Genomic DNA, 23,074 nt, shown 5'->3' on the forward strand with positions numbered 1-23,074 from the left:
CAGAGGGAGAAGCAGGCTCCCAAGGAGCAGGGAGCCCGATGTGGGACTCGATCCCAGGACCCTGAGATCACGACCTGAGCCAAAGGCAGACGTTTAACCATCTGAGCCACCCAGGCGCCCTGGAATTTTCAAGTTTTATTAAAACTCAAGAAAAAGCAAGTGTCCCTAAGAACCCCGAGCAGGGGGGTGGAGGGGGTAACTGGATGAGGGGCACTACGGAGGGCACGTGATGGATGAGCACTGGGTGTTACATACAAGTGATGAATCCCTGACCTCTGCCTCTGAAACGAATACTACACTCTACTAATTGAATTTATTTTATTTTATTTTTTTTAAAGATTTTATTTACTTATTTGACAGAGAGAAAGCATGAGAGAGGGGAGGGTCAGAGGCAGAAGCAGACTCCCTGCCGAGCAGGGAGCCCGATGCGGGACTCGATCCTGGGACTCCAGGATCATGACCTGAGCCGAAGGCAGTCGCTTAACCAACTGAGCCACCCAGGCGCCCCTCTACTAATTGAATTTAAATAAATAAAATAAAGAGGGGCACCCGGGTGGCTCAGCCGTTGAGCGTCTGCCTTCGGCTCAGGTCATGATCCCAGGGTCCCGGGATCGAGCCCCGCATCGGGCTCCCTGCTCGGCGGAAAGCCTGCTTCTCCCTCTCCCGCTCCCCCTGCTTGTGTTCCCTCTCTCACTGTCTCTCTCTGTCAAATAAGTAAATAAAATCTTAAAAATAAGTAAATAAATAATTAAAATAAAGGAAGAAACAAAGAAAAAAGAACCCCAAGCTGCCCCACCCCGTGGCTTCCGGCCTGCCACACGCAGGGCCAAGCAGCGCCTCTCTCCCGTTCTGTGGCCCCTCTGACCAGGGCTGGGCTGCAGCTGGGGCCCGGGTCAGACTCAGGGTCAGTGTCTCGCACATGCGCGGCTCCCATCAGGGGCCGGGTGGAGGTGTGGGCTCATGAGGTGACAGATGGACCAGGCTCGCCTGTGCCTGGAACGAGGAACGGCTCACACCACCGCCGGCGGCATGACTCAACCCTGGGCCCGGGCCGCAGGGAGAGGAGTGGAGAATGCAGCGGACTAGGCCACGTGGGGGGTACTAGTCCGTAGCCAAGAGAATGAACTAGATCACGAGGCACCAACATCAACAGGTCTCAAAAATGACCCCACTGAGCAAAAAAAAAGCAAACTACAGGTGACGTGTACAATGATGGGCTGTTCACATAAGACGAGTCACACAAAATAATGTTTCTGGTGATGCAGGAGAACGTGAAAATATAAAAAAAGGTCTTCTGTAGGGAGACCCACAAAACTCCTCAAGTCATGACGCCTAGAGGCTGGGTGAGGACTGGTCAAAGGCAACTTCAGCGTTTTCAGTAATGCTCTAACGTTTCAAAAGAACAGTACTCAGGTAACAACTTGTGTACTTTTAAGAAGAGGGGGAAGAGAACGCCCTGTGTGGTCTAGACACGCGTGTGGGACTCTCCCCCCTCCCCCGACTGAGCCTGTCTCCTGCCCTGTAAGCAGTAGGGGTGGCCTCTCAGGTGCTGCTCAGTCCTGGGGCTCCAGGAGCCCAAAGCCAGCCGCTCCGGGGCACCAAGCACCCACACGAGCATGGCCACACCTGCCCGCACCAAGCCCACGCCCGGCTACTTGCCATTCTATCCTCGAAAGTCTTGACCATGATGCCGTCGGGCAGCGAGGTAGCCAGCAGCGCCATCTCCTTCCGCACTGTGCTGAAGAACTTCTTGGCTTCTGGGGGCTGGAACTCAATTTTCTTAAAAGAGTGATTTGCTAGAAGGGGAAAAAAGAAGGGTCAACCCCTAATGGCAAGACCTGAGAGCTCTATCTGGAAAGACAGCTGCCGCCCCTGGGGAGCGTGGGCCCGGAGGGAGCAGCTGCTGGTGCGCTCCCCGGACAGGTGAGTAACCCCACATGCCTCGCACCCACTAGCCTGGCATCCGCACCAGGGGCCACACCGGGGAAATGGTTTCCTCCCCTCAGGCAGCAGCTGGGTGCTGGGAGGGGACCGGCCCCACAAGGTGAACTCACAGGGCGCAAACTCCAGCACTGAGAAGACCTCGCCCTTAGCACTGGTGAAGGTGACTCCAGGCTTGCCGCCGCACTGCTGACAGAGTACCGGGGTCTCGCTGGGCCACTCGGCCTTCACCGGCGACTGTCCCTCGGGCTTGTCCTCCCTTCGCTCTGTGTCCGGCATGGCCTCCATCTTCTCCTCCTCTGCAATGGCCACATTGTCCAGGGTCTTCTTGAGATTTTCCTGCAGTTTCTTAATGTCATCTAGAAACTTCTTCTCCCGAGTGGGTTTCTCAGGCTCCACTGTGGGGGAGGTGGGGGAGCCCGTCAGAAGCTGCTCCACGGTCATGTTCTTGAGGCTCTCCAGGATCTTGATGGCCTCTTTCAACTCGCGGAAGCTCTTTGGGGGCCCGTCCTTGCCAGCCTTCTCCATCAGCCCAGCCACGGGGGCAGCCATGGCCACAGCCCCCTGAATGGCGGCCGTGGCAGCCTCTTCGCTGATCACCACCCCCTTGTCTTCCTCTGGGGCTGCTGGCTGCTCAGCAGGTGGGATGGGGGGCTCCTCGATCTTGGGGTGCTCATCCTCCACCAGCCCGTTGTCGGTCTCCCAGCTGTCACTGTCGTCTTCCCACTCATCCGAGGATGCCCCGCTGGTGCTGCCTTCCACCGAGTCATAGTCTGACTCCTCAATCTCAGACTCAATGTTGTACAAGTGCTGGGGGCAGATGGGCACAGGCAGTTGAGAGAGGCTCTGCTGGGCTCCGGGGTGGACCCCGACCCTCAGAGCGGATGGTGACGGGGGTGCTGAGGCCTCAGCAGGCCCCCTCCACCCTTTCCCCCCCTCCTGCTCTGGACTCTGCAGTTGGGCCTCTCCTTCGAGGTGGTCCCTGGGTCTCTGGGAGGTGCGTCTGCCTGCCCCACACCCGCCAGCCCCAGCCAGCGGCCCAGGGCTGTTCTGGCCTCCTCTGCCCCTGTGTGCACTGGCTACTGTTAGCCCTTGGTGGCAAATCCAACCCCACCGCAGGGATTCAGGGCAGCCACCTCTGTGGGGCCGCACTGGTAGCTGAGAACGTGCAACAGGAGGGGGAGGTTTGGCAGAGCTGGCCCGTGTCACATCCTGTTCCCGTGTTCCTGGAATGGCCGCCCGGACGAAGGGGTGGGCCACTCCCTCCCCCACCCCGTGGGGCCAGGACAGGGGAGCTGGGAGTAAGGATCAGCTCAAACAAGGGGGCAAAGAAACGGTACCGAGAACAGCTTAGCTGGGACTGGGACTGGGGCCAGCTCTTTTCCTTTCTCTTCCTGATCTAGGGAAGTTTTCCTAGAAATGTTCCTAGAGGAAGTAACCTGCGTTTCTTAGCACAGTGAGACGGGGATGCAGCAAACCCGGAAGGCTTGCGACAGCCTGCACACATCTGGCAAGCCGGGGGGCCTCCCAGGTGGGGCAAGACTGCCGGCCAGCTCCGCGCCGCCCCTCTGCGCTCCTGCCTCCCGCTCACCCCCCCACCCCCAGGGCATGGCATGTAATACCCCCTTCCTCTCAGGCTCTCCCTGAGGCCCAAACACCCAAAAGAAGAGACCCTCACCAGGAAGATCTGAGAGCCTGTCCTCCTAGTCCTTGAGCAGGGGCGGGAGACAGGCCACGGCTCCCAGCCCAGCTGCCACAGTTGCGAGCCAACTGGTCTGGGTCTGCGCAGGGGCTCACCTGGGGCAGAATGATGGTCTTTGAGTTGTCAGCCCACACCACCTCCACCTTGCTGCTGACGTCCACACGGGCCACCTGGCCGACTGATGGCTGCGGGGCAAACGGACAGGGTCAAGGGAGCGCGCTCTGAGGCGAGGGCCAGAACGCTTCCAAAGGGGAGCTCCGGCAATGGGTGGCAAGGGCGAGGCCGTGAGAAGGGAAGGGACGTGGGTGCCAGCCAGAGGCCACACGTGGTGAGCAGCTCAAGTGTGGGACCCTCTGGTTCCAACACGGGCAGTCAAGGACACAAGCCCCTACTAACTCCCTTCCTATCCTAGCGTTCTGCTCCCGCCGGACTTCCTGACACTCTCAGGATGGGGTTCCTGCCCTGGGGCTTTTGTTCCTACTCTTCTTCTGCTTGACCCCACGCCATGCTCCCATCCTCACCAAGCCCCAGCTCAGACGCCACCTCCCCAAGCCTCTCCTGTGCCCCTACAGCACTCAGGACGAGGAGCTGGGCTAAATGGAGCCACCAGGGCTCAGGGAGCAGCTATATGAAGTCTGATCCTGACCCGCAGGCAAATCCCTGGGGAGGCACTTGAGGCGGCTGTGGAGCCGAGGACTTGCAGGTCTGGTCTCCTGGGGCCACCTGGTGGCACCTCCAGGGACTGCAGACGCTGATGGGATGCAGAGCAGGGGTGGGGGTGGGGGGTGGGGGGGGGGGGGGAGCAGGGAGACCCCCCCCGCCCCCCCGGCCCCTGAACTGGTGGGGAGGCATACCTCATCCTCCTTGTGAGGAGCTCCATCCTCAGTATTGCCAATGCGGATGACGATGTCGGTTGTGCGGAACCGGAAGTCAGGGTGGTCAGCAATATCATAGACGCTCACATCTTCCTCTTCTCCGATCAGCTGGAGAATAGGATGGGCTGTCATGAGCCCCGGGGCCTTACAGCCAGCCCACCCCGAAGAAGCAGGGGGCCACACACACTCACCTCCACGTCATCCCCACTTGGCCGCAGCTTGAACCACTTCACCATGCAGGTTCGGCCCACGTGGTCCCCAGACTGCACCACGCCGTAGACAGCGGGGTCCGGACAGCTCTGGACTGGGGAACCAGAGGAGGGAACGTCTAAGGAACCGTGGTGGTGCCGCCTGCAACCCCCCCGACATCTCAACCACAGCAGGGCACAGAACCCCGACGCTCTCCGGCTAGGCTGAGGGAGGCCGGGAGAGGCTGCCCCAGGCCTTGAAAAAGCGAGTCATCTTTCAAGGGGGAGTCTCCTCCCTGCCCCTAAGACCTCTGGCCCATCCTTTCTAAGCCCCGCCCAGGCCCTGAGCCGGGCGGCCTTCCGGAGCCGGCACTACCTCGCTTGTCCACCACGAAGTCTCCGGGGCAGAATTCGTTGTTGTCCAGGTGGTGCACGGGAAAGAGGTCGTTGGAGCGAATGTTGCACTCCACGGAGCCGTCCTGCCACATGACATCTGCCGAGGTCATGGTGGTCACCACCTCCACGGCCACCCTGCAGGTGCGGAGCAACCAGCCAGCCAGGCCGCGCAAAACAGGTGGGAAGGAAGACAAACAGATCCATACGTGCTCACCTGCACCTCCCATGCCCTGCGACCTCCTCTGAGAAAGGTCTCATTGGGGAGAGCTCAGTGAATGTGGTCCCAGAGGCCAGACTCGGGGCTAGTGCCCCCATGCCACCCACCACCCCACTCTCAGATCTCTCCTTTCCACCCAGGCCAACCCCGGGCACCTATATCATCTCGGCTGGACATCCCTGAGCCTGCAGAGGGCTTGCAGACTGTGTGTGTCTGTGAGAGTGAGTGTGTGTGTGTGTGTGTGTGTTGTGTGCAGGCGCCAAAGGGAGAGCCTCAGGCTGGACACTCGGCCAGGAGGGAGAGGGCGCCCTCTGGGTTTACCTGTCCCCTGGCTTAAAGTCACGAGTGATTTTATTCTTCTTCCGCTTGTGTTTTCGCTTTAAGTTCTTGATAGACAAGGGGATGCTCTTTTTTCTACTTGTGCCGCTGCCACTCTGGGAGGACGTGGTGGAGCTGGCAGAGGAGGTCACTGAGCTGGTGTCATCCGTGTCATCAGCAGCCTCGTCATCTGCGTCCTGCTCTGCTGAGTGCAGCCTGTCGTCTCCACCTTCCTTCAGCAGGAAGGGGGGCAGCTGCTCACCCGCGTCCTGGGCCTCCTCTGAGCCCTCATCCTGCATTTCCACCGGGCTGGTGGACCCATCAGGTGTCTCCTCGGGGCTGACGGACCCTGTTTCACTCTTGGCTTTGGCCCCTCCTTTCTTTCCTGGGTCCTCCATGGAATGGTCTCTGGAGCACTGGGTGTCCGGGGAGCAGGACATGATCCTCACAACCTGCTTCTTCAACAGGCGCTTCACCTGTGCGGGCAGAGCAAGGAGGACAGCGGCTGTGGGGCTGCACGGCCACCACGGCCCCACCCTGGGCATGTGGAACACCCAGGGAGCTTGGGGGGAGGGGCAGCTATACACACCTAGGTGGCCTGCAAGGGGGATCAGGGCTGCCCCCCAAGGCCTAAAGCACAGACTGTCCTTCCTGGCTGTGGAAATAGCTCAAGGCCAGTTCCTCAAATGCCCACCGATCCCAACCCCAAGGACATACCTTCTTGGCCATAGAGCCCTCCCCCTGGGCGCAGTGTTTTTCTGGACATTCACAGGCAATCTTGGCCGGCTCTACCTTGGCTGGGAAGACATACAGACAGCGCTCCCCAAGCTGCCGCTGAGCATGGTCAAAGCATCCGAGACGCTTCACCCTGGGAGGGAGAGAAGTGGGGACTGGGCCAAGGATGGTCTCAGCGCCCCCCCACCCCCCACCCCCCGCATCTCTGACTCTGGCCCAGAGACTCGCTCAGGGCATGCTGCTGGGGTTGCTGGAATGGGCGCGCCGGAGCCACTCACCTGCCTAGGTTTTCCTGGGTAATGACAGAGGGCGGGGGGCTGACGCTGTCCGTGCCCCCTGGACAGAAACTCTTGGTAATCCATGTGACTTTCAGCTCCACAACCTGCACCTGGGGATGGTGGGTGGGACAGGGCCTGAGTCAGCAGCTTAACCGCTCTTAGTTAAGCAGCTGCCCAGAGCCCACCTGACCTCCAGAGCAGGAAGCGGGTCATCACAGCAGAGCCCCAAGCATGACACCCCCAGAGGAGGCCCCACTTGTAACAACTACAGCCTCACCCCAGGGACTACCACCACGTCAGGGCCCAGCCGATCTGCCACTCGCCACCATCCCACCTTGCTCCGTCTGAGTTGGTCAGGCTGGGGGTCATCTGCCTAGCAGTCACCGCATGACCACACCCTGGTTTCCCTTTATTTAGAGCCCTTTCAGATCAACAGGGCTAAGGAGCAGGGCTTAGCCCTCGGAGCAGACAACGCAGGAGTGGCAGAAGCTCAGCTCCAGGCATGGAGGCTGAGGACGCAGCCCCACCCCGGCCCCTACCTCTTCCACCACCACTCGGAATTTGCTCTTGGTGCTGAGCACAGGCTTGACCCCTGACAGCCACTGGACGCTAGAGAAGATCTTGGCGGGGCCAATGAGCACCTGGCCCGGGTAGAAGCCATAGGAGTCATCAAAGAAGAGACCCTGCAGGGTTTGGGGCCAGAGGACAAGTCCTTGTGAGTGGCGCCTCCGTGAGGGCCAGTGCTCTCTGCACCCACCCCTCCCTCACCTCCGCCCTGCACGCTCCCCCACCTCCCCAAGCTGAAACACACCCTAGGGCTCCAGAGCAGCACCTCTCAAACCTGAAGTGCATATGAATCACCCAGAGAGCTTCTGAGAATGACATCTGCCTCATTCTAACACGCTCTCAGGTCACGTCAATGTTGTTGGTCAAGGGTGACACTTCGAGGCGTCTAGAGGGCAGTAGTCCCCAAACCTGTTTGATCATGTAACCTCCCCCCCACACTTATTTATAAATTACGGTCATACATGACTGTTCTAAAATACCACAGTGTAACAACAGTGTACAGACTCTAATACCAAAGAATGGGTATTTTTTAAAGGATGAGATCAAATTAACAAAATGCAAAGAAAAGTTCCAATACCTTCTGCCCACACCCAGACTTTTAGACCTTCTGGTGTGTACCTACCCTTTTGTAGGAAACCACTCTGCCTACAAGCAGCGCTGGCTTAGCCTGGGCTAGCTCCAAGCTCTTTGCTAAGCAGTCCTCCTTCCTGTGCAGCCCAGGGGGCAAAGGAACATGAACCCTGTCCCCCCAAGCCTGCCCCCCAAGAAGCCTGCCTGGGTGGGGCACACGTACAGAGTCGCTGACATGGGGGCAGACATCGTAGAGCTTGGCGCCGTCTTCTGTGTTCATGGAGCACCTGCAACAGTGAGCAGGGGTTCGGTTCACTGGGCACAATGACAGAGTCTCGGGGGGGACATGGCCACTGGACACACCGTGGTGCTGACCAGTATCAGAAGGAGTTATCCAGAGGCATCGATATGCTGGCAGGCCCTAAAATGGTGTGATTCATCCCCCACCCACAGCTCAGCCTCCAAATTCATACAAGTAACTCCCTCAAAACAAACAAGACCCTAACCATTAGGAAGTGCTCACTACCATTAAAAAGTGTCTAAAATAAAGCATTAGGCCCTAACAGATACTCTAAATGAGGCCAGGGCGACAGGAGACCAGCCCAGCGTCAGGCCTGGCGTGCCCGCAGCACGTGTCATCCAGGCCCCGGGAGAAAACACCGTTGGCCCCTCCTCCCCGGGCGGCCCCTGCCCAGCGCGGCCCCGCACAGTGAGCTGTGTACCTGGCACCGTTGGACAGCTTCAGGATGATCTGGTTCTTTAAGTCGTAGACCTTCCCCAGCCAGCAGTCATAGGCAATGTAGTCCCCATACATGAAGGGCTGCAGACCGAGGGAACCGGGGTGTGAGAGATGGCAGGCGACACCGGTGTGCAGTGCACCCATTCCTCTCTGCCCCCCGAGACACAGGAGGCGGGATCCAGACGGCTTACTGCCTGGGCCAGTCGGCCACCGGCCTAAAGAACTGGCTTCCCCCTGGAGAGCTCTGTGCTGCAGCCCAGCTCCCCTTCCCAGGGTGGAGGCGGCGGCAGCGGGGGACTGCCTCGCGGCAAGCAGAGAGTCGTGTGGAGGCCTCAGGGCCTCCAAGGACACAGGACCCTTGGGTGGGAGTGGGCTGTGGAGGTGGCAGGTGGATGGTGGTTAATGGACAAATGAGTAAAGCGGTAATTAATAAACTGAGGATATCAAGAACCAAGTTCCTCACTGTTGGGGAAGGTACTCACTGATACAGAAAGGGGGAAGGAGACGAACTCACATACTCTCCTCTGTATGTAGAAAAGTACTGACAAACGCAGATGTGCCCACATGTGTGTACACGCACGCGTTTCCTGGTGTTGTCCTGAAAGGCCCTAGTAGCAATGAGCACACCTGGCATACATCCAGATCTTGGCTTTTAAAATACCATTCTCCTCTGAAAGGAACCAAGGCTCTTTGGACAACTGATTCCAGGGCTGGATCAGGAAAGGTAGAAAGTAAGAAAGCGCTTAAAAAGGAAAAAAAAGAAAAGAAAAAAAAAAGATGGGGGTATGTCATAAGGACAAAGATATAAGCTCGAAGGGGCTCTTACTGGCCAAATCTGGGATAATTTAAGCAACAAAACAAATAATGGTATTCATGGATTACAACTGATTGGACAATACAGGAATCTGAGTCCACACGGATGTAAAAAACAAATGAATAAATACATAAATGAGGCTGAAGGAGCAGCTTTTCCACAGAATGCCGATTCCTAAAAATGAGGAGGAACAACGGCTTCGTACAGCCCCCCTCAGGGACTGTCAGAGCGCTGGCTGCCGGGGCAGGGCGGGGGGGGAGGGGGGGCGGCTAACAGAGGCCCCGGCCAGCGGATCAGGGTTTCACAAGTGACAGGTTACTGGCGCAATCCCGGAGCACCTCCTCACAAAGCAGAATCACTTGCAAAGGCCTGAGAGGTGACTTCGTGGGGAGGTGTGGCCGACACCAACACGATAAGGATCAGAGTGAACACCCACCCCCTCCCGGCGTGGCCACCGGGCATGCGGGGCCAGGAAGAGCTCAGGGTGTCGCTGGGCGGTCCTGCTGAGGACGCAGGTGCGAGTCTGGTCAGGAGGCGACATCACAGAGCTCCACGCTCAGGGACAGCCAGTGGAATGTACCAGGGTGTGGACGACAAAGCAAGACTGGGGAGCAGTTCCAGATGAGGAATCAAAGAGCTGACAACTAAATGCAAAGTGTGTTCCTGAATGGAATCCTGGATCAGAGGGGGAGAAAGGATATTGCTGGGACAGCTGAACGGGGTCTGTGGACGGACAGCAGTACACCAGTGCTGACTTCCTAAACTGGGGGCGGAGCGCTCCTGTTTGCACGAAGTCCACAGGGCCACGGGGCCATCTCTCTGTAGCCTGCTTCCCAAGGTTCCAGAGAGAAGAGCAGGGAGCGAGAAGGAAATGTGGGGAAGGGAGGAGGAAGGTGATGGGGCAAATGGAGGGAAAGGCTCACAGCCAAGGAGCCTGATGACGCAGGGAGCACAGGAACTCACAGCTTTTCCCAAGTTTGAAATCACTTAAAAAAGAAATTAAGGAAGAAATTTGTTTTTAAAATGAGAGCGTTAGAGAAGAAAAGAAACGAGGTAATGAAAACCATACGAGCCAACTACGCTGGAGGCACAGGGATGTGTCCCGACCTCCTGTCCCGATGGCCTCCTCGCAAGAGGCGCCACTCGGGTACACACAAGCGGACCTGGCACGGGGGCCTGCCCGCGAGCTGGGAAGGTGCAGCAGCGGTGTGCGGCCAGAGGCCACCGGAGAGCCGGGGACGCCCGAGGAGGGCGGGCAGGCGGGGCTGCTCACCCAGATGTGCTGGAGGTCCTTGCTGTTGACGGGGTAGATGATGCAGTTGGTGCCGATGAGCTTGACGGCGCAGTCGATGCTGACGTCGATCACGGTGCCACACTGACTGTCCTGGGGAGGAGACGGCATCCAGGCCCGAGCAGGCGCACAGCCCCAGCCGCCAGGGAGACCCGGCCCAGACAACCCCAGGCCACCCCCGCACCAAGACTCACGGTGGATCGCATGTGCCGGACCACGTCCCGGGGCACCACGGAGCGGTCCTCTAGTTTCAGCTGAGAAAGAGAACACAGTGTGACACAATGGCCTCTGACGTCAATATAAGCCGCATTTTTCTCCCAACTTCTTACCCAAGTGGTAACATGCATAGAGCTGAACGCACAAACCCCAAGTGCGGCTTCGGCAAGCGCCACACGCAGCTCTGACTGCGCCCAGACTGAGAGGCCGAACTGCAGGCACCTCCTCCCCCTCCAAAGTTACCTTCAACTGCGATCGTATGGAGAAGTGCGGCTAAGCGGCAGATCGCAGAAGGCCGCAGTTAAATTAAGGGGTCAGTAGCCCCTCACACAGCAAAGCACTTTGCTAGGAGTGAAATCCTTTTTCTACTTTCTCCAAGGGCCTGCCCGGCCCCTGCTGCTGAGCGCGGAGTAGAGGGCCGGAGGAGGAGCGTGCCACGGGGCTGTGCAGGTCACCCTGAGGCCCGCTATCACCCGACGCGACCTTCTAATCTGGGCTACCCTTTCTGGCCAGCCGCAGGCTGCTCCTTATCTGCTGCGCCGCAGAGGACTGCGGGCGGGCGCTGACTCTCAGGATGGCTGGCTCTGGAGCCCAGCCAAACGCACGGCGAGCACCTGACCCATCCCTCTGCAAACCCCCTGCAGCAGCGGCCTCTGAGGACAGCCGGGCCTCTCGAGAGCTGTCCCCTCCCTCTGCCAGGCACCGGGGCCCCCTCCAACGGCCCAGGCGGAAGATGGTTCTCCACCAGGCCAGCGTGTCTTCCTTGCTGGCTCCGTAAACCGGGGGCCGCAGTACCGGGTGAGGCTCTGTGACTGCCCACCTCCTCTGGATGGGCACCCCCACCATCCCAAACCACAGGGATGCGAGAGCTGTTCTCTCAAAAGCCAACCTAAGACTCCTCAAGATCACTGCCCCCACTCCAAGGCCTGGGCCATGGAAAGGTGGCCACCATGAAAAGAGAACGGAGACACTAAAAAGGAAGACACTGACTCAAGGTCCCTGAAATTGTGGCAATGATGGCTAAGACAACCCTGCTATCAGGAGGATATGACTTACAAAAAACTAAAGGGGAGGGGCGCCTGGTGGGCTCAGTCAAGAGCATGTGACTCTTGATCTTGGGTCCTGAGTTCAAGCCCATGCTAGGTGCAGAGGTGACTTAAATAAATAAAACCTTAAAAAAAACCCAACAAGTAAAGGGGGAAGCAATGGGCTCCACCAATGACAAGCAATAGAGATTTTCCTACGTGGAAAATCCTACGTGATCCAGACAAGAGTGAGCCCAGGTGTTAAACTCAGGGGTCCTTGAGCCAGACACTTAGACATGTCAGCTCTGAAACCTCAGGCAAATCGCTTACATCCACATGTACAAAACGGGGTGGGAACAGCCATCTTGCAGTGGGTGAGGGGATTAAGAAGGCAATGAGAGCAAAGATGATCCCAGGGCGCCTGGAACACGGTTAGTGCTCAGCAAATGCCAGATGTGATCACTCCACCTGACTCCACTGTCCCCCAGGCCACAGGCTGGAGACCCTCTGAGTTCAGGCTCTTCTTTGCTCTGCTCAGAGATCCCAGGAGTCTGGGAGGACCCACAGGGAGCTCTGCTAAGGGCCTGCTGGGATGATGGTGGCACTTTTCTAACTCAAAGAACTTCCTATCCCATGACCCTCTGTGCCCAAAGCTCTGGTCTGGGACACGGTATTTTCAGTGCTGTCCCACCCTATCTCAAACCTCTGCTCTTAGTTTAGACTTCAGAAAGCCACAACTGCAGGTCTTTCCAAGCTGCCATAGAAACCAAAGTCGCAGTGCCAGGAAACCCAATGGGAGAGGGACCGTGCTGTGCGGGGCAGGGGGACGCCATCCTTGGTGTGAGCTGAGGTCTCAGGCACGGGCTGCCTTGCCTGCTCAGGGGTCCCTGAGAAAAGCCCCCAGTTGAGTCTGCAGATGGTGTCCCCACCCGGGGTCTGTGTCGGTCCCTGACAGAGCCGCACGGGAGTGGCACAGGCACGGATCCGGAATCGATGGCACACTGCCCAGACTCGCAGCATCCTGGCTGTGGGACACGCTCCTGAGTGCACAGGGGAAACTGAGGCTCCCGCTGTGAGGCCGAAGCAGGAACGACGCACTAGCGAAGGCTGGCATCACCGGAAGGCCAGAAGCAGGGTAGCAGTTCAGTGTTCTCAGGAGAGGGGGCCTGGTTGGCAAACACTCCTCTGGACGTGGCTCTCTGGACCTGTGCCTGGCCTTTTGCCAGAGTCCACTCCACCATGAGGTTTGGTCTTCAGGCTCTTCTAACAACCTTCCACGACAAGGAGAGACATTTCTCCAAAACCCTGACAATGCTGGGAGTGGAGCAGAGTTAAGCAACAAGGAGAAGAAAGGGGTGTGGTGGCCACTCCTCTGACTGTATTGCCCTCCCTCGGGAATTTCAGAAAATGAGAAGAGAGTGTCTAGAAGGGCTCTGAACAACTTGCAAGGCTCTCCCTTATCTTTCACCACTTTCCTGCCCAAATCCCTATGTCCCACGCACACGGGGCACTACTTCCGTCCACACAAGCCAGCCCTCTCCCATCTGTGTGCCTCTCCACTGCACAGTTCCTTCCAAACGCCCCCTTCCTCTCCCCGTTCCCATCATGTGCTACCTGCCTCACGAAGGCTCCCCATATCCCCCCTCTGGAGGGCACCGCTGTGCTCCCGGGGGCTCGGGAGCTCGGGTGTCCTCTAGCTACAGCAACTGGTGCTTATTATGTGTCAAGCAGTTTTCTCGGCACTTTGGGTGTTTTAGCCACAGTGCTATGAAGCATACTATTACTGCCGTCCCCATCTTACAGACAGGTGAACTGACACGGAGAGAAGACGAGAAACTTGTTCACGGTCACACAGCTCCACACAGGTGGACCCTGACTGGAACTCAGGCAGTCTGGCTCCAGAGGCCATTCTCTTAACTATACAACAAGCTCATCCCTCCCCGGAGCTGCAGAGATAAGAGCAGGGTAAAACATATTCCTGGCGGGTCCACACGTTGTAAAAGACAGTGATTCTTAGGCACTCCACGCTCTGTTCATTTCTGGGACGGAAGAGGTCAGGCACCCAGACGGCAGGGGCCGGAGCCAGCACGAGGGGGCGCTGTGCCCGCTCTATGAAAACGCGGGATTCGGGAGCTCACCTAGTCCCCACACAAAGCCATGTTTTTCTGTTAGGTGCACCCTGACTGCAGTGAAAAAACAAAACAAAACAAAACAGTTTCCAGGGTGGGATCTGAGGTGGGGACGGGCAGATTTCAACTGTCATTACTGGCTCTAGAACGCAGTGGTGACTATCACCAATTCTTGAGGGACAGTGTGGCTGTCAGAGGCTTCTGAGCAGGAAAAAACAAGATACCATACCAAAACGTTAACGTGTCCCTCAGTGAGAAGGAACTATGGCTGGCTTTTAAAGGGGCATGCGTTACCTCCGACAATCCTGGGACGTGACTGTGGGGCATCCTTTGCGGGGCCCCTGCCTGCTCTGGAAACAAGCATCTGACACCACCGCTGCCCTCCGGGGCAGGGACACTGGCACTGCTCTGGAGGAGGTGACTCATCCGAGCAACGATGACTGAGCACCTCCCACTGCCAGGCGCTGGGGACACAGTGCCGGCGGCTCTCACGAAGCTTACATTCTAGCGCAGTGGAGGAGATGCACATGCGCGCAGACACACGCACGTGTAAACACGCGCAGACACAAAAACACGCACGCAAACACACACGCACAAACACACGCCTGCGCACAAACACGCGAGCGCGTCAGGTGGTGCTAAGTGCCATTCAGAAAAACAAGGCAGTGCAAGGGCAGGGGTGAGAGACGGAATGGGAGGAAGCACGAGTGAGTTATTTTAAATAGCTGGTCAGGAAAGGCCACTCCAAGGTGACATCTGCCCAGAGATCAAAGTATAATAGGGGAGTGCGCTTTCCAAGCAGAGAGAGGGCCGCCATAAAGACCCGTGCGCCCCGTGTGTTCGAAGACCAGCAAGGAGAGCAGTGGGAGATGACGCTGGTTCACTCAGGCTTTAGAGAAAGAACCGCAGGAAGGACTTGAGGTTCCATCCTCATGGAGATGGAAGCCCCTGCAGGGCTCAGAGCAGAGAGCAGGCATGACAATAATGTTGAAAGGATCCTCTGGCTGTTGGGTGGAGAACCTGCTGTAAAGAGGAGTAGGGAGAAAAGGTGGCTTAATTCCTGGTCGGTGGCACCAGCACTGGGCTCCCAGTGTGAGGGGGGAAGTGGCAGGAAGTCCCCAACAAAAGGCAAGGAGGAGCTTAAAGGTGCCTAAGCCTTTGTGTCAAGGCCAGAATCCACACACCCGACCACTGTCCTCTCCTGTCGGACTCCGGAGAAGGCCAAACAGAGGAGATGTGAGTATTCTCCTTCAGTCCCACTGGAGGAAAACCAAGCTGGTCTTTCCTGGGAGTTAGTGATGTTCTCAATACCAGACCTTCAACTTACAACTGGGAACAGCTTCAAACTCAAAAGGCTCAGCATCGTGCCAAGCACCCAGGAGGGCTTCATAAAGTCTCAGCTTACAAGGACCAGCTGATGGCCAGCCCCACACTGTGCCCCTGGTAAGCAAATGGAAAACTGGGGACAGCCTACAGTGGTCCCGATTTGGGTCTGTATTCAGAGTGAGGTTTTACTAAACTTCGCTGGACTGAGCTGGGCCTGAGGCCTCGGGGAGACCTCTCAGAAGCCTCACGGTGCTCAGCAAGGAAACCAGAATCTTTCTTTGGAAAAGAAAAACAAGCTGCCTTGCTGCTTTGCCTGGGGAGGGGAAGGCGGGGAGAGGGGTAAGTGGCCCAGCAGACACACGTAGGAAGGAGGCTGTTTACCTAGGCCAGGACTCAAAGAACAGAGTCCTGAAAGGAATATGAGGTCAGACCAGCACTGGAAATTTCTAAAGGCTTACTACTTCCCAAGGGGTAGAACAACCTGCAAAACACCATCCCTCCTGCCCGCCATACGGCGGCATACTAGAGAAAGGTGAAAACGGGTCAACGGGCCTTCCACTTGTGTTGGGGACCCCAGGGCCTCCTAACCAGACCCCCGCCCCTTCAGCTGAGATCACAGACACTTCTGATGCCGTCCATCCCTGAGCTTGAGGGCCTAACCACGCTGCCCGTGGGTCCGGTCCGCCGCGAGCACCGCACCGCACAAGGAGGGGAAGCCCATCAGCAGAAGGCGGGGAGGTGGGGGGGGGGCGTGCTTGTGAGCGCACATACAGATGCTCCTTCAGCTGAGAAGCCCCTCAGCCTGACTCCGTTTTGGCGGGGGTGAGAACAGAGAAAACCATTCCATAGGAACTTTGCTGAGACCTAGAATTGAGGTCAATTAGTTTTTCCTGTGCTTCCTGTAGATTCAGGGCTAGCGAAGAACATACAAATATAAGGAGTGCACACCGTCTTTAAAGAATTTACACGGACCTGGCACAGAGACCTTAACTCTTTCCCCTCCAGTGCAAATGCACCTGGGTGGGCAGAGAAGCCACTTACGCCAGACTGGAATAAGCTTTGGAAATCCCAGAATGGGATGCTCCCTAGAGCAGTGTTTTTCAAACTGTGGGCTGTGACCCATTAGTGGGTTATGGAATCAATTTAGGGGGTCACGGCCAGCACTAGGGGGGGAAAAAAGGAAAGTATCTATACGCATGACACATAGTAAGGCTAGGTACCGTTCAGAGAAAACCTTTCCAGCTGCGATATATAATGCACACGTGTCCTTGGTCACGATGTAAAATGTATATTCTACGGCAGGTCACTTTCAAAAAGTCTGAGAGCGCCCACCCTACCTACCTATCTGCCCAGTCCCCATGCCCGGCTCTGCTGGTTCTCTCTCTGGCTAGGGTTCCAGCCAGTTACATCAAGGGGAAAGAGACTTCTCTTCTCATCAGAAGTTGGTCTGGAGCCAAAAATAAGCAAATAAACAAAAAATCCAGGATCTATATGTTCACATATAGACACCGTGGGGGTGGGGCACCTTGAACTCTTTCCGGCATCACTTAAAGACGTCAGTGTAGTGGCTTTCAGAACAGGAAAACTGGAGGGGGCAGGAAGTGGCACTGTGGGTGAAGCTAGGCTCCTCTTCTGACTTCTTTCTAAGTCCGAGTTCCCAGTTCACACTAGGTCTGGGGATATGACTGGTCAGGGATTCTAGCGTATGCCGGGGTAAGGACCTTCTCAGAGCAGTTGACCGTCATACGGCTAGCCCCTGACAACTTCTGACAACAATCAGCAAGCTGCCCACCTGAGGATAGAAGGTTTTACCAGCAAAACACAAATGGCCAGAGGGCCTCACATGCCTGGGGAGGAGAGAGGACAGCTGGAACTGGCTGGGCAGTATGGAAGAAAAGACAAAGCTCAGTGCCCCTAACTAGAAAATTCTGTCAATCATGTGCTACAGAAACCATTCATCAGAAGTTCTGCTAAAACCGTAGACTCAGGTCAATTAATTTCATAATTTTTTAGTGTTTCCTACGGATTCAGAACGAGACAAGAATAAAAATCTGTAGGAATGTGCCTTGTATTTAAAGAACATACATTTAGATGGGGGGACAAAATGAAAATAGGTGAAAACATTTATACACAAGTACGTGTACTGCTTAGCTGGGTGGGGAGACAAAAGTTCCTGCCCCTGGATGGTAGGTGGGGGAGGGCGGGAAGGGCCAGGCTGCACAGGAACTAAGGGCAAGGGAAGTCCACCACGTCCTCGGCTTCAGATGAAAATTTCCAGGCCTCTGTACTCTCCACCCCCAGGGGGACCCCCTCTCTGATCACACACCCCAGACCAGAAGCTGCAGTTGGGGCTGGGCAATGCAGCATGACTGCACCATTGCCCGGAAAATGCAGCTGCAGCCTCCCGGCTTGCTGGAATGGCCTGGAGGCACAGCCTGCCCCAGGGGACAGAGCAAGGGGACGGCGTCCAACGGCCGCTAAGTGAGGGGGCAGGACTGCGGAGCTGCGGCTGACGGCAGGTCAGCGGGAGCCTGGGCGGCAGAGCTGGGTCTCCGCAGATGCCCTGGTGTTTGGGGGGGTGGTTCTTGCATTCGGCGGCCAGAGGCGGCATGGAGAAAGAACCCCGCACTGTCCCCTCGTCTTGGCCCCAGGCTTGTCGACCTTTCAAAAAGACAAAACAGCCCGGGGCCTCCTGGATTGGAAGGGAGGGTACAAATGGGAAGCTTTAGGAGGAAACCTCCCTGCTCAGGAAGTACGACCAGAAGGCAGAAGACCAGACAGTAAACACGACTGCGAGCGGCTCCCGTGGCCAGGCTGCTGTCCTGCGCTGCCCGGCACCCCTGGGAGTAAGCAGGCGGCAGGCCGACTGCCCAGGCGCAGAGAGGGCTCAGGGCCTCAACACTGCCTTCCAGACCTCCACCCCACTTACACCCCCGGGGGTCAGCTCGGCTCAGGGGACGATGACAGACCTTTACTGAGCTTGCGCGGAACAGGGAGGAGCCGACGTGGGCTCCCTCTGCCACACCTCTCAACCTCCGAGGGGCACCGCCATTCCCTGCGCTCTCGCCCCACAGAGGAGCCCGAAGGCTCGCAGAGGGAGGGAGCTCCCCAAGGCGACCCCGGCCACGGGACTCCAGTTCTTGCTAGCTGGTCCTTCCTCATGGGGCGCGCACAGCGTACGGCGTGGCCCTCAGGCACAGCCCTGGAGCGATGACAGCTGACACTCATAGGGTGGCCTCTGACGGCAGCCCCACCATCTTCCCAGAGCTCCCTGGAATGCAGACTCTCAGGCCCCACCCCAGCCCTGCTGCCTCGGAATCCACAGGGGAACAAAGTCTCCGGTCTCTGGGGGACCTGTGTGCACCGTACCTTCTCTTCACGTAACAGAGGATCTTAACAGAGAGGATATCAGGATAGAGGGAGGGAGGGCCCTGTCCCCAGGAGGGCATTCCGAAAAGACGACCCCAATCCTGGCTATTCTAACTGGCATCTTAAAGGCAACAAGGGAGGAGAAGTAGCTCAAAGGGACAGTCTCTGAGTCCAGTGGGGCAGGCCAGGCCCACTCAACTACGAGGGACCCCGCGCAGAAGAAACATAATCTCCCTGAACCCACACCAACCTCTGCTTGTTTCTCCAACACCTGTAGTTACCATTTCAAGGCAGACGAAATGAACACCTATCCTGGGGTACTTACTGCACATCACCCGGGCACCAGATGGCCTGGTAACTCTGGCACAGATGGAATGGCTCCTGGGGGCTGATGCTACCTCTCAGTTTGGTCGTTAAGTCTGAAGAATCTTGACTGCCCACCCCTCCGATGCCAATTACCCAAAGCTCACCCACAGCAATTCATGTCAGGATAGGATGCTTCACTGAGCTGGGACTGAAAATACTTGCGAACGGAACAGGAAAATCGCCGAGACTGGCGGAAGAATCCCTCTACCCTACTGTCACAACGAGAGAGCATGCCCCCAGCCCGTGCACTGAGGACGTCCTCTTACCTCCCTGGGTGTGAGATGCCGCATCCGGAATGACAGCCCTGGGCTGGACAAGCTCCAGGCTCTTCCGGCTTAAGCTTGTTCCCTGCAACATCTCCAGGAGCCCAGCTGCCACCACCTGCCCACAGCTGTCACTGCTGAGGGGCCACACGGGTGGCCTGTCTGGAGTGTGCATCCCCACAGACCCCCAAGTAAGCAGGCTGAACGGAAAGATGTCCCTCGTCCACCCAGTCTGGGGAAGCCCCATGCCAGGCACGCCAGGGCACAGCCTAAACCAGGCTCCTGACAGTTTCTCCTCCGAGGAACTTACAGTTCAGCTGGAGAAAGCAAATACACGAAATGGTGTTTACCAAGACTGAAACAAGATGCAAAAATTAACGTAAAGGTGCATTTTGATTTAGATGCCATTACTAAAAAGTCTTTTATAAATTGAAGGATTTTAGGTACACCAGGGGAGCTATTTCAAGAAAACCCACAGGAAATCGTATAGTATGCAAATAACTGTGTTCTTGTTCATACGGTGAAAATTCTCCCCTCCTTTTAATGAGTGCGGACACACCCACCCACAGTGATGAAGAGATCCGACGGAGCGTGAATCAGAGAGCAGGACAGAGTGCTCTCGGCTGGGTCTGCGGGGACCGCCCTAACACTGGCAGACAGTCCTACCCAGGCTCTGGCGTGCGGGGGCGAGCAGCCCTGCTTGGACCAAGGGGGTCCAGCAGGCAGGTCATCTCAGGCCTGGGGGAGGGGTGGGGGGGGAGGAGGAGGAGGAGGAGGAAGGCGTGTCTAGGCGTGTCACACCCCTCATTCACCCCCCACTGCCGCCTCAGGGGAAGGGCTTCTCCCCATTTCAGACAGGAAATGTGCAGGGATAGTCACAGAGCTGTCCCACCTCCTGGACAGAAGAGCCGCCCCCCCCATGCTGCTCCAGGGTGCCCCTGCGGGGTCAGGAAAGGGTAACTCGGGAGAGACACCAGCACACAGAACCTAGGTCTCCCAGCGACCCCTTTCTGTACTGTCAGGCATGAGACTTCTTTCCCTCGTCTGGGCCCCTCTAGGTTCCACGTAGGAAGGACCTCTCAGTCAGAATTCATATTATCACAGACCTGAAGGAGGACACGTTTCCTGAGAGCAAAAGATCACAATTCATTTGCACTACAGGACACCCACTTTTAGACGCCAGGCCTTACAATCAGCAGCTGCAAGGTGGTGTTTGGGCTGACCACACACCACCGTGCTGGTCTTTGAAGGGCAACTGGTGGAAACCAACAAATGGCCCCATAAAAATAGTGTGGAGGAAGTCCAGATATTTAATTTAGCAGTGTTGAAACAGCAAAAGATTATGAGGAAAGAGAGGCGGCCTCAGCAGGTCTCTCAGGAGGAGGACTAAAGTTCTAAGGCAGGTATTCATCAGAATCCTCAGCGCTTTTTATTTTTTTTTTTAAGATTTTATTTATTTATTTGACAGGGAGAGACACAGTGAGAGAGGGAACACAAGCAGGGGGAGTGGGAGAGGGAGAAGCAGGCTTCCCGCGGAGCAGGGAGCCCGATGCGGGGCTCGATCCCAGGACCCTGGGACCATGACCTGAGCCGAAGGCAGACGCTTGACGACGGAGCCGCCCAGGCGCCCCTCCTCAGCACTTTTTTTAAAATAGACTCTGGGGCGCCTGGGTGGTTCAGACAGTTAAGCGTCCAACTCTTGATTTTGGCTCAGGTCATGATCTTGAGGTTGTGAGGTCGAGCCCTGTGTCGGGCTGTGCTGGGTGTGGAGGCTGCTTGGGATTCTCTCTCCATCTGCCTCTGCCCCCCTCTAAATAACACACACACACACACACACACACCCCACACACACCCCCACACACACACACCCCACACACACACCAGACTCTTTTTTTGTTTTAATCCAAAACCTAATGAATAAATCTCTGGGTGGAGCCAGGAATGCACTCCTTAACACTGCCTGGGTAAGTCTGATAATCAGCATGGTTCAAACAGTGCTGCTCCAACCAGTAAGTTTCCCTTTCTTCCACAACAAAATAGAACCCCAATGACTTAGGGACATCTGTTTTTACTTAAAACAATATTTTTAACATATAAGTCTGAGGACCAAGATTCATAAACAAGGTGATTAAAATAATTAACAAAGTGAGTTCTGCCTGATTACCGCTCCTCGCCTCAGTTTTCCCTGACACACTTGTGGTTCAGCCCTTGAACAGACACACAGGCACCAGGTTATCAAAGCAACGCAGCCCCCACTTTGACCGACCTCTGCTCAGGTGGTCCAGACCCTAGTCCAGGCCAGATACCACACAGACGCCAAGAACAGAGGCCTAGGCTCTATAACAGCGTTTAGCACGAAACCCCCACTGACCAGAGACAAGGGACCTGACCCAGGCCAGCTGCTACCAAGGTGGCAAAAAAGAACAGATGCATCCTCGGACACCTGGAGGACACGGTTTTGCCACCTTAAAGACTTCCAGGCAGGAAGGCAGCCACAAGAACTTGATTTTTAGGACACGTTTCTGGATGGGCATGAGCTGGTACATAAAAGGTGGCTCCAAATCTGAGAAAGAAGAGCCGTGGCGTGAAGGGTGCATCACCGTCTGGTCCAAATGCTCCAAGACAGCTACCAGGACCTCAGCTTACAGATGCTCCTGCTCTCTTTCTTCACCTTCCTACCGTGAGCCCACAGAAATAGGACGTGATCTTCAAGATGACGTAATCTTCAGTCAACGAAGAGCTGACACCTCATTTCCACAGTGGCTTGTGACATCCAGTTTTACCTCCCCCCACAACACCTGCATCTCCTTCGGGCCACGCTCCCAAACACTGAGAATCAGCTGCTAATCAATAGCCACACTCTGCAAAATGCATCCTACCTTCTGAAGCAGACTCTGACAAGGGATCCACTCAGCACTGCTATTTTTAAAAATGCAAATATGGTAGGAAAAGGCAGTAAAAATAACACACCAGGGCCCTGATCCAAGGCCGATTCTTTGCTGAGGGGCCAGGTTCTCACTGAAGTAGGGGTGGAGTGTGTGGGGCTCAGGGTGGCCAATCTTCCCATGGAGTTTTTGTTTTTTATCATACCTGTGAGCGCAGAGCCAAGAAGACCGTACAGACTCCCCCCACCCCCACCCGGCCATCTCTCCCCAGACACACAGCTGAGCCACCCCACAGCAGGTAAGCTGAATCCATCCCGGAGGGGCAGGCAGGCGTCTCGGTCCTTCCCAGAATGACTATGCCAAACACTGATGGTTCTCCGCTTTCCTCAATTCTAAAACGACATCTTTCCAAGACGAACAGGGATGCAAACATCCCCCGCCCCCAGGGAAGCAGGAGCTTGGTAAAGGCACAGCAAGCCAAGGAGGAAGACACACAAGACCCTGGGATGGAAAGCAAGCTGGGTCTTGCATCAGTCAGCGATGGTCCTGACAGCTGGATGATCCCAAACTGCGGCCCGCCTTGCAAACTGGCCTGATCCACACCGTCCATGCCAGGGCCACAGACGGCCCCAGAGACAGGCAGACCCGGCTGCCGGGAGTCAGCAGACACAGCCTCACCACTGCGGGGCCAACCACGACAACCGAGCCTTCCTTTCCTCAGCTCCCCATGTTACCAGAATTAGGTCAGGACAGAAGCAGGTAGCCTGCCTCTGAGCAAGGATTTCTAACAAAATTGAGCACAAATACTTAGCAGCTGGGTTCTGGGCAGAATTCATCGTAACTGGCATGGCTGGGAAAGTGGGA

The 23,074-nt window shown here is 56.5% G+C and overlaps 1 protein-coding gene across 2 annotated transcripts in view; it reads right to left on the reverse strand.

Moving 5' to 3' along the window:
• UBE2O (ubiquitin conjugating enzyme E2 O) overlaps positions 1–23,074 on the reverse strand; it is a 57,246-nt gene that overhangs the window by 3,714 nt on the left and 30,458 nt on the right. The window contains exons 2-15 of one of the 2 annotated variants that reach the window (XM_032429439.1): positions 10,826–10,885; positions 10,614–10,724; positions 8,510–8,607; positions 8,011–8,074; positions 7,190–7,333; positions 6,651–6,760; positions 6,430–6,505; positions 5,641–6,113; positions 5,083–5,237; positions 4,710–4,822; positions 4,498–4,626; positions 3,739–3,828; positions 2,055–2,751; positions 1,660–1,796 (exon numbers count right to left, since the gene is read on the reverse strand). In XM_032429439.1, coding sequence (XP_032285330.1) covers positions 1,660–1,796; positions 2,055–2,751; positions 3,739–3,828; positions 4,498–4,626; positions 4,710–4,822; positions 5,083–5,237; positions 5,641–6,113; positions 6,430–6,505; positions 6,651–6,760; positions 7,190–7,333; positions 8,011–8,074; positions 8,510–8,607; positions 10,614–10,724; positions 10,826–10,885 — 2,457 coding nt within the window. Of the gene's footprint in view, positions 1–1,659; positions 1,797–2,054; positions 2,752–3,738; positions 3,829–4,497; positions 4,627–4,709; positions 4,823–5,082; positions 5,238–5,640; positions 6,114–6,354; positions 6,506–6,650; positions 6,761–7,189; positions 7,334–8,010; positions 8,075–8,509; positions 8,608–10,613; positions 10,725–10,825; positions 10,886–23,074 lie in introns of both variants that reach the window. The other variant, XM_032429438.1, reaches the window with a different exon arrangement.

Source organism: Phoca vitulina, unplaced genomic scaffold (assembly GCF_004348235.1).
Source record: "Phoca vitulina isolate PV1807 unplaced genomic scaffold, GSC_HSeal_1.0 scaffold41, whole genome shotgun sequence".
NCBI classification, from domain to species: Eukaryota; Metazoa; Chordata; class Mammalia; order Carnivora; family Phocidae; genus Phoca; species Phoca vitulina.